At 33.3% G+C, this 11,279-nt stretch overlaps 1 protein-coding gene across 1 annotated transcript in view; it reads left to right on the top strand.

The window, feature by feature from the left end:
• Positions 1-11,279, top strand: part of ROCK2 (Rho associated coiled-coil containing protein kinase 2) — a 134,753-nt gene that overhangs the window by 114,195 nt on the left and 9,279 nt on the right. Inside the window, exons 22-30 of the mRNA XM_019650004.1 lie at positions 680-773; positions 872-966; positions 1,759-1,938; positions 2,111-2,279; positions 5,084-5,154; positions 6,130-6,218; positions 6,665-6,743; positions 7,810-8,071; positions 8,156-8,369. Of these exons, the coding sequence (XP_019505549.1) occupies positions 680-773; positions 872-966; positions 1,759-1,938; positions 2,111-2,279; positions 5,084-5,154; positions 6,130-6,218; positions 6,665-6,743; positions 7,810-8,071; positions 8,156-8,369 (1,253 nt within the window). The remainder of the gene's footprint in view (positions 1-679; positions 774-871; positions 967-1,758; positions 1,939-2,110; positions 2,280-5,083; positions 5,155-6,129; positions 6,219-6,664; positions 6,744-7,809; positions 8,072-8,155; positions 8,370-11,279) is intronic.

Raw genomic sequence — 11,279 nt, forward strand, 5'->3', positions numbered from 1 at the left:
AAAAAAAAAAAAAAAAAAAAAAAAGGCTAAAATGAAATAATTAGGTCTTTGTATATATCAATAACTTAATTCTTAATATAATATCGAGTGAAAGATAAAAACAGCATGTTATTTATGGACAATTTACAATCACATAAACTGCACTATATGTTGTTTAGTTTGTGTTTTAAAAAAAAGTATACAATCATGGATGGAAAGGATGAACAAACACATCATTCAAAGTAAAAATTCCTGCAGGAAGGAAGAATAGGAATAGGATTTGGAGAGAATACGAAAGGATGTCAACTTCAGCAAAACTTTATTTTCTGTTTTAAAATAATGTTCTGAAAGAAATACTGCAGTTTTAGATTTAGTTAATTCTGCATATGGATGCAGAACTCTTATTATAGCATTTGGTTTTTTTAGCTTATTAAATGTTTTTCTTATTAAAATATTGCTAAGGAATTTTGAGAGGAGCAATTTTTGGTTTTCTGGGGTGTCTGTGAAGTCTATTATGGTTAGTAAAACTTTTCAAGAGTGAAGTTTGGTAAGAAAGCACAAAAGCAAGAAGTGTAGAGATAGATGTTCTAGAAAAACAAGAGTTTTAGCAACATTCTAGGATATTTTCATTTTGAATTATTGCTTTAAAACTTAAATTTGTAAATTGGGATGTGATATTTATTCCACTTTAATTTCTTAGCTTGAAGAAACTAATAGGACACTAACTAGTGATGTTGCCAATCTTGCAAATGAGAAAGAAGAATTAAATAACAAATTGAAAGATGCCCAAGAACGTATGTATTAACAAAGAATGAAGTTTATTTTAAATATACCTAATGATTGTCAGTGGTGTGGTTATCCATGTAATTTTTTACATTTTTCCATATTTCAGAGCTATCGAGGTTGAAAGATGAAGAGATAAGTGCAGCAGCTATTAAAACACAATTTGAGAAGCAGCTGTTAACAGAGAGAACACTCAAAACTCAAGTATGTACAATAAATTCGAATTAGGATTCTGAATTGTTTTTAGTTATCTCTTTTACATTTTCTCTCATTAAAGATTGGCAGTAGTAGTCATTGAAGGCATCAGTATTTATGAATAGTCACAATTATCTGATTTTTGCCAGTTTGGGAGAAGCTAGATTTGATTAACATTGTCCAGTTCAATGTTTGTTAAAGTTTTTCTTAATTTTTTCATATGGAATCACATTCCCTCCTAATTTTTTATTGTAATCTGTAAAGTTTTTCTGCTTTTAAGAAACTCTAGAGGATGAAAATTTGCTGACAGCCTAAAAGAGGGCCATTTAGTCTGAAAAAGGTATCTGTGATTATTAACTACCCTTCTGCCAACTCTCATGGTTAAATGTATACACAACACGGATACTGTGGGTCCCAGATGCTCTGTTCTGTGGTTGGACATGTCGTATTTTATTAATGTGATGCCAATGCAAAATTCTCTTCAGGATAAAAGAAGATCTGCCTAGTAAAAGTCTCTCTTGGAACTAAAAACTCTAAGTGGTAGAAAGTGACATTAGATCAAACCTATAAACATTTTAATCACGGTTCTCAGAAAACACAAGTGAAAAATGAATGGAGCACAGGTTGAAGAAAGATAATGAGTAATGAAGGAGGTGTATTATTTAATATAGGTGTTTCTTTGTGGCCCTGTGCTTAGGGAAGGAGAGACTATTAGTGGTTGTATAACTTGCTATTGGTGAGTTACCTAGAAACCATCAACATAATTTATTTTACTTATTTATATACTTTTATGTTTTTAAGGCTGTGAATAAATTGGCTGAGATCATGAATCGAAAAGAACCTGTCAAGCGTGGTAGTGACACAGATGTGCGGAGAAAAGAGAAGGAGAATAGAAAGCTACATATGGAACTGAAATCTGAACGTGAGAAATTGACCCAGCAGATGATCAAGTATCAGAAAGAACTGAATGAAATGCAGGCTGTAAGAATACTTTAGAACTCGAGTGTGAAGACTTCTTTTTAAGAAGTAGAATTATTTTCATGTCTGTATATATTTAATTGGTTATAGGACATTTCTATTAATAATTATTTAAGAAGCAAAACTGTGAGCTATATGACATCCAATTAATTTAATGTAATTTAACTTCTCATAGCAAATAGCTGAAGAGAGCCAGATTCGAATTGAACTGCAGATGACACTGGACAGTAAAGACAGTGACATTGAGCAGCTGCGGTCACAGCTCCAGGCCTTGCATATCGGGATGGATAGTTCAAGTATAGGCAGTGGACCAGGGGATGCGGAGGCAGATGATGGGTTTCCAGGTACAAATTTGTTTTTAGCCTTTATATTTGTTTGTTTTTAAATCTGTTGTCTTAAGTATAAATGTGTTGATTGTATTAAGTCCTGTGACTGACTTTGCTCTTGAGGAAAAATGTCATTTCTTTAAGGGAAAAACCTTCTTGGAGTGGGGATTCAAATGACAGTTTAAACTTATTTTACTTACTGATTTTTGACACAATTTTTCATTAAAAAATGCAAAAGAAAATTCCACATATTGGATTATTTAAATCAGCTCTTTATGTATTATAGATAACTCTCTTTTTAAGCTTTCATTTTATTTTCTCTTAACATTTTTCTGCATTCTTACTTTTTTTTTTTTTTATGTTGGGTGTTTAGTTCATATCACTCAGTCACACACTATGGAATCCATGTCATTCACCTACCAACGTTCCTCTACCTCTCTCAATATTGCCACTAAGCCTTCCAGTTCTCATATGCTTCTTGACTCTGATTCTGACTCAGAAGAAGAATCTTTGCCTTACTTACCTATTTCGTCGGAACCTAATGATGATACAGGTGATATCCTGAAAAATCTTTCGCCTTTGGGGTTTTTTCCACTACTCTTAATTTCAGTCCTTGTGAAAAACTTTTGTAACATTAATTAATACTCACTAACTCTAACAAGTTACTCTAGTCTCAGTTAAAAATAAACTGCTGCATGAACAGAGTTTGTTTTTAAGGTATTTGTTTGTACACAGCATTGCTATTACAATCGATAGATTTATTTTGCCAGCTTACAAGAAATGAGGCGCAGTACCTTGTATCCTTTAAGAGCATATGGTTTCATTGCCTGTTTCATCCATTTCAACCAAGAAGAAATTCTTTCTAAAGGTTCATATCAAGGGTGACAGTACAAAAAAGAGCATGGAGACCGCTTTAGAAGATGTGTTTAGGTTTTTATTGAGTACTTACCTCGTCAACATTTTGCTAGACCTCAAGAGAGAGTACAAGACAATTTGACCTGGTATTTGCCCTTAGAGTTTAAATAAAGAAAGATGAAAAACACATCAAATTGTTATGCTTAACACCAAGTTAGTATAAGTACAAAAATTTTGCTCTCGTGGTAATCTGATAAGGTGATAAATGTCAGCAACATTACAAGCATACTTGCTTGTGATAAAAGTGGCCCCTGGTTAGTAAATTGCATCTGCACAGGTAGGAGCTCCTGGACACTTCTGCCACTGACCCAGAGAAGAAAGCCAAAATTGTAGGTGGAAGACATCAGTCTAGAGATGCAGCCTACCTGGTACTGACCAGAGACAGCCAAAGAGAACGTCACAGAATGTGCCCATGCAAATCAAGTCGTTAATTGTACTGGGAAAAAGTAACTCAAAGTATGAGCTCAGACTTCAGCCTGATAGGATGTGGATGCCATTATGTGTGATATAAAATGGCATACACACACACTATATATATATATATAAAACATATATAAATTAAATATTTGATTGCTTCAGGTCACACGAATGCACAAATTTATATGAATGTAAAAAAGAGCAGTTGGTTTGCTTTTGTCTCTTGAACACATCATCCCTGTAGGAGAAAAACCTGTGCAATGATTTCTTTCCCTCCCTCCCTCCCACTCATTATTAAAAACATGGCATACACACATAAGATAGAAATGAGAATAAATGCAAAACAGAGAAAAAATTTATTTAAATGTCACAGGAAATTAGTGTTATGAGCAGTTGAATGTAAAGTAAAATTTAGTCTTATTAATTGAATTCAAAGTAAAGTAACTCTAATTACTTACACTGTCTGTAACCACATTTCCCAGGTAAATATCACTATGTAATATAAATCATAAGTGATTATGTTGAAGCTGTTTTAGAGCTTAGCAATGAAATTATTTCAGGCTTGTGCACACTGTTAGAGGTCATCTGATTTAGTTTCTTAAACTGGTATAGGACCATGTCCAGACAGTTGAGCATATGGGCTGTTTGTAATGACAGCATTTCTGTTCATACAGCCTGGAAGGTGTTGATCTCAGAGAGGGTATAGGTGCTGGAGTCAGAGATGTGTCCCTGTGTGACCTTTCTGTGGGATTGTGAGGATTAAAGACAGTTTATGTAAAGCATCTCGCACAGTTCAGACATGTCATACAGATTGTTAATAAATAAGTGAAAGTTTTTATTAGAATAATGTCAAAAAATGGTTATTTCACTTAATTATTTCATTAAAATAATACTGATCAAATGCCAGTAGAACAAATTCTAAGGATTCAGACAGTTTCCTTCGTTGAACTAGAATTTTACTGATATTGATGTTTTGGAATTTAGAAATCCTTTGGTTATATTGCTACTCATTGACCACATTTGATCTGTAATTTACACAATTTTACTTCATTTTATTTATAAACATTCTAAAAGTTCATTTTCTCTGAACATGTAATTACTCACTTAAAATGTTTCCTTTTCAAAGAAAATGCACAGCACATCTATAGTTAGGCCTCCTTCCAAAGGGAAAATAAAGGATTCTAATACAGTGAGAACAGAGAGCTGCTTCTCTTCTTTGCAACTTTTCTGCTGAACTTTGCAAATGCATGAGTTTAATCAAAGGGGCATTTGACTTTATAAACTATAGAATATATATTCCCAATGTGATATAACCTGGATTTTGTTTTGCATTGCATAACTTGCTTATACTGATCCTGCATTATTATTATATCCTAGATAATGTGCAGTGATAAATTCTGAAGGGCATATTTGATTTTTGTAACTTTCAAGTTCTTCATTTTCTTAGGAGAATTGTTACATTTATCCCCATTGCTTGTGCTTACTTACAGAATCGAGACTAGAGGGATGGCTTTCATTGCCTGTGAGAAACAACACTAAGAAATTCGGATGGGTTAGAAAGGTAATTGGCATTTTTGAATATGTTTCTTTTGCTCTACTTTTGGTTTAGCACAGCCTTTTCACTTTCGTAGTTATAAGATACATATATATATATGTATATATATATATATATATATGTATCTTATAACTTTGAGACACAAAACTTGTTAGAACTTTCTGATTTAGAATGATGCGATGTATCTTTGTAAAAAATTTTTCATCGTTAATATGTTGTTAATAATAAAACAGGTTTTGATGTTAGGAAAACAGAAACCTGTTGACATTTGTTTGTGCTTTTGCTTTTTTAGTGGGAAAATGACAGAAAGACTCATTTATTTCTTTTCCCCTGTTACTATGAGTATTGATGTTATTATGTTCATTTTTGATAAGTGTCTTAGTCTGTTCAGGCTGCTACAGCAAAAAACCACAGACTGGGTAGCTGATGAAAAATAGAAACTTATTCTTCACAGTTCTGGAGGCTGGAAGTCCAGGGCACCAGCATGGTTGGATTCTGGTGAAGCCCCTCTTCCGGGCTGTGTCCTCACATGGCAGAAGGGGCTAGAGATCTTTCTGGAACTGCTTTTATGAGAGCATTGATCCCTCTCATGAGGGCCCTGCTCTTGTGACCTAATCACCTTCCAAAGGTCCCTTCTTTTAATACCATCCCATTATGTGTTTGGATTTAACATATGAATTTGGGGGAAATAAAAACATTTAAAAAATAGCAATAAGGTTACCTATGCTATTGGGTCTTGGAACTAAATCAGTCCAAAAAATACCTGAATTCATTTTCTTCCCAATTTGCTTACTTAAATTATATGCAAACAAAATTTATTAATTTAAGGAAGACTTTTCTAAGGATATATTAAGAATGTTTGGTTATTTTACTTAGGTATTTTATATGATGTTGATTGCTAATATAGAATTTATTTTCAAAGAAAATAAGATGTATCAACTTTAATCATAGTTTAATTCCTTCCCTCCCCCTTTTTAACAGTATGTGATTGTAAGCAGTAAGAAGATTCTTTTCTATGACAGTGAACAAGATAAAGAACAATCTAATCCTTACATGGTTTTAGATATCGAGTAAGTGTTTTTATTGGAATTCTTGGAAACTTCATTTTTTAAAATATAAGAGAGTAACAAGACATTTTTTATCAAGTTAGTGAAATACATTAGTCATTGGTACATGTATTTACTCATATAGTATAGCTCCTGCTGTACTATTGTTACATTTTCTTATATTTGCTTTATATAGACGAAAGCCTGGGATATAGAGTTAGCTAAAACACCTTTATTTCATGCATCTTTATTTAATATGTTGTTTTTTTAAACTAATAAAATTTCCTGACATCAAAAATTTCTCAAAATCTCAGGGAGTGATTGAATTAATTAATAGAGCAAGATATTTTCTGACTTTCTAACAACATAGGTCAAAGTAGTTACTTTTAACTTCTGACATAAGTATAAGATAACTGATGTAATTTGATCTTTTGGTAATATTGTATTTCTTTAAAAAAAATCTTTTATAGCAAGCTATTTCATGTCCGACCAGTTACACAAACAGACGTATATAGAGCAGATGCTAAAGAAATTCCAAGGATATTTCAGGTAAACCTAGTTTTATTTTGTTTTTGGTTGCTTGCTCGGTTGGTTTTGTTTTGTTTTTCACCTTTAGAGATTCTCAGCGTGACGTGACATATCAAATTTTTTTATTCTTGGGCCATCTTCAGATTACCTTTTAATTTTAGTCCCATTTAAAGATGGTTCATTCTTTTGTGACTTTCATCCTATTCTGTTTGGATGAATCTCCATTCCTCTCTCCATTTTACGTTTTAAAGTCTGTCGTCTGTTTATGTCATGTAGCTGTCCTGTGCTATCCTTTTATTCAAGGTTGCTTGTAACATTTTTTAAGCATAAACCTTCTCCTTCTGTTTTTGGTTTTATGCTTAGCTTTCCAGAAAGTTGAAAAAGTTTCTCGTGAAGTTCAATTTGGCATCTAGGAGCCCTTTACTTCCAATTTAAAGTGAAGCCAAATTTTTCCTTTTACTACTTCCATTTTAAAATTAGTCAAACCACCAGCTAGTTACTGAGTTCCTTCTATGTCATAGCCATTGTGCTTGATGCACTGTGGGGGCGTTATTTTCTGGATGCTTATCATGTGTGTTTGGAGTATATCATACATCCTTTCCTCTTTTCCTTTCTTCTTCAACTCTCCAAATACAAATATTTTCACTTAAAGCTGTGTTCGCAGTTATCACCAGTTGTCTGTTTTTGAGTCATAAAGCATCAAGTCATATAACTGCCACATCTCTTCAAGTGATTATTTTGAACACTCCCTCCCAGAAAAACTTTCTGACACCCGTCAAGTGCAAATTTACCTTTTGCTGGCCTGTTCTGATAAAAGTGCGGAAACATAGTAAGATGTCATGAAAAAAAAAAAAGGAGGCACCATTTGAACAGGGTAGACTCCTTTGAAATGGGAGCCAGAGTGACTGTATAATGACCTGTGTCATTCAAGTTCTTGATGAGATAGAACCTTCTAATGTTTGAACATCAGATTCATTTTCTTATTGAAGAATTTAGGCTAAACTTATTTTATTTACACTAGGAGAATTGTTACTGCCTACAAATAACCTGTTTAGAAATCCTTCATTGTTCCCTTTGGTGTTTGTAGATTCTGTATGCCAATGAAGGAGAAAGTAAGAAGGAGCAAGAATTTCCAGTGGAGCCAGTCGGAGAAAAATCCAATTATATTTGCCACAAGGGACATGAATTCATTCCTACTCTCTATCATTTCCCAACCAACTGTGAGGCTTGTATGAAGCCATTGTGGCATATGTTTAAACCTCCTCCTGCTTTAGAGTGCCGTCGCTGCCATATTAAATGTCATAAAGATCACATGGACAAGAAGGAGGAGATTATAGCACCTTGCAAAGGTAAATAGTAAATTACTTGCTCATCAGTAGTATTTATGTTCATATCATTTTATACATTAATTTTTTTCACATATTTCTTTATAGTGTATTATGATATTTCAACGGCAAAGAATCTATTGATACTAGCAAATTCCACAGAGGAGCAGCAGAAGTGGGTTAGTCGGTTGGTGAAAAAGATCCCTAAAAAGCCGCCAGCTCCAGATCCCTTTGCACGGTCATCTCCTAGAACTTCAATGAAGATGCAACAAAACCAGTCTATCAGACGGCCCAGTCGACAGCTTGCCCCAAACAAACCAAGGTAACAAATAAAATTGTGGTAAAAATTAAAGTGTTTTTAGAAACATTTTGCTATTTATATTCAGACTATACATTTTTCTAATTAATTTTCCTTTGCTTGATTTTAATGAACCATGGAATACGAAATGTTTGAAACTATTTTAGCGTGCAATGTCTCATTCATTGATTTGGATGAATATAATATAAATTTATTTATTAAGTCACATACATATATTAAAATCAACCAAAGATATATAGAGGGCTTGTTTTTGTCATGTATATATGTATAATAATATTTAAGGATTTTATAAGCACATTGACTAATTTACTGATTTAGTACACAAGACCTTTAAGCATCAGGCACACATATGTATTGTGTTTAATATTGAAAACCTCTTAAATCTCTTTTATGATGACATGGGAGGAGGACTGAAGCCTCCTTAAGTCTTAATTCAAATCTAAGTTTAAAATAATAATTTGTCTTTGATTTTTAAAGAATATAGATCAGCTTTAAAATGCAAATATTAACTAATGGGTAAAGTGGACATTCCTTGTAATTGAGGTGAAGTTGGGAATATGGAGTAAGTTCAGAGGTGATCGTTAATGCACAGAAACATTTTTTGGAGCCGTTTTTACATGGCTACATTATAGTAATTTAATTCTTGATTCAGAATAGCCATTTCTTGGCTTACTAAATACTACAGCATTTGTAGATACAGCTATTCATTGAAACAGTCTTGAAGAGTTGGATAGCTAAAGGATAAAGTGTATACTTAGATCAGGTATCTAATTTCAGGTATCCTTTTTGTTCCCTAACACTGGGCCTTAGTATGTGAATAATGATGTGCATTGTCTGTATTATCAGAAAGCTTTTCATTCTAACCACAAACATCTTACATGAAACTTTTCTTGAAACATTATCTCAAGGAAATAATTTAGAATGACGAAGGTAGAATTGATGTTTCAGCAGTGAATAATGTTGAGATTTTGTGTGAGGTCTGCTAAAAAAAATTATAAAATTAGCGATTATATGATAGTAATTAAGCTGAAGAACTTAAAGAATTCAGAGACACTGAAGAGCATTACTTATATATACCATGTGCAAAACATCTAAAAATTATGAAATTTCTAGAATTAATATTGTGCTATTTTAATACCTTAGAATATACAGTGCTTTGCAGCTTCTGAAGTGCTTCCATATATGTTGTTCTCTCATTTAATTTTTATATATTCTCTTATTTGACCTTTAAAATGCTCCTGTGGAATAGATGAGGCATTATCTTTTTGATTCAGACTCTAGAAGGGCAAGTAATTTGTTTAGTTTTGGGACTGTAAGAACTCCAGCCCTTTTGATATGCTTTATTCTGTTGTACTGTTTGACAATTTAATGACTTCATTACATATGATAACACATAGAATTAGTTTATCAAGTAATTTTCAGACAAAATGAGGCATGTTTTCAATTACATAACAGTTTTCATGTTCACTGACTTAATAAATACTTTCCTTGCTTCTCCTCCCCCATCCCCCATTTCAGCATTATGGTCTGTTTGAAGCACATTTACTTTTGATTTTTGTTAATTTTTGTTTTGTTTTAGTTCTGGCCCTGCCCTTCGAATCATTCTTCATTGATTTTTTAATACATTTTGCATAGCAACAGTAAGTAATAGGGATTTCTTACTCACAACTGTGCATGTAGATAAAAACTAATAGCAAAACTGACTAAAACTTATAGGGCATTTTTGTGGAAATTTTTAAATCTAATATACTATTTGAAGTTTTAAATATAAAGATGGACACACTTAAAATATAAAATATTATGCCTCTGCAACATTATTTCCATTGCTTTTAACATCTATGCCTCCATTGCTTCACTAACTCATGAAGTCATGTCTGTGTCTCTTACATAACTCACCTACAGTTTGCATTCCATTTTGGGTGTCATTTTAAGAGTAGCACACACAAAGGGCCGGCCGAGTAGCTCAGTTGGTTAAGAGCTCACTCAAGAGTTTGAGGTCTGACCAACAGCGGTTCGATTCCCGGCCCAAGCTGAGCAGCCGCTGAGCTGCCAACAGGTGGCAGGATGGCTCAGCTAAAAAAAAAAAAAAGAGTAGCACACACAAATTGGAGGGTATACAGAAGAAAATGACTGAGGTAGTAGTGGGTCATCTGAAAGTATTACACATGTAGCAAGTGAAGAAACTAAAGATATTTAGTCTTCTGAAGAAATGATTTGAAAGGATGGGAGATCATAAATAACAATAAAGGTTTAAAGTATAAAATACTTTTCCCTGGAAGATGTATTAGAACAAGAACCAAGCAGAGAGGCACATTTTTAATTCAGCAAGGGAAAACTGTCAGTAAATCAGAGATTTCCCAAATAGGAAATATTGACTTGCTCTAGAAGAGTGAGTGCCCTATCGCCACAGGTATTTACCTGGTTTAGATGACTGTTTGGCAGAACTGTTAGAGAGCAGTGCTCCTCAAGTGGCATGGCTCCAGAGAGAGGAGTCCAGCATTGACTACATGGCCTTTAATAGGCTACTAATTGATAACATATTCCTGTAGATGTGTAGGTAGAGCTGTTAAAGGATCTCCAAGAAAACTTAGGAACAGAATTTTTGGTGTTTTTCAGCAGTAATTTAATATCTAGCTCTTCATTTGTGTTTAATACTAGTCTTAGCACTAGTCAGTCTAGCTTTAGTTTAATTCACATGGTGTCTTAAAACATGTTTGACTTTGTTAGATATTAAATATATATGTATATATTTATGTACACACTAAAACATGATACCCACAAATACATCTGATCTTTGTTTTTTTAACTTTTTCTCAGTGTCTTTGTTTTGTTGACAACTGCACCTTTACATTTTTTTCCTTTGGCTTCTGTGACATTCCTGGTTTTGATTCTCCTCTTAACTCTCTTTGCAGC

This window comes from Hipposideros armiger, unplaced genomic scaffold (assembly GCF_001890085.2).
Source record: "Hipposideros armiger isolate ML-2016 unplaced genomic scaffold, ASM189008v1 scaffold_137, whole genome shotgun sequence".
Classification (NCBI taxonomy): domain Eukaryota; kingdom Metazoa; phylum Chordata; class Mammalia; order Chiroptera; family Hipposideridae; genus Hipposideros; species Hipposideros armiger.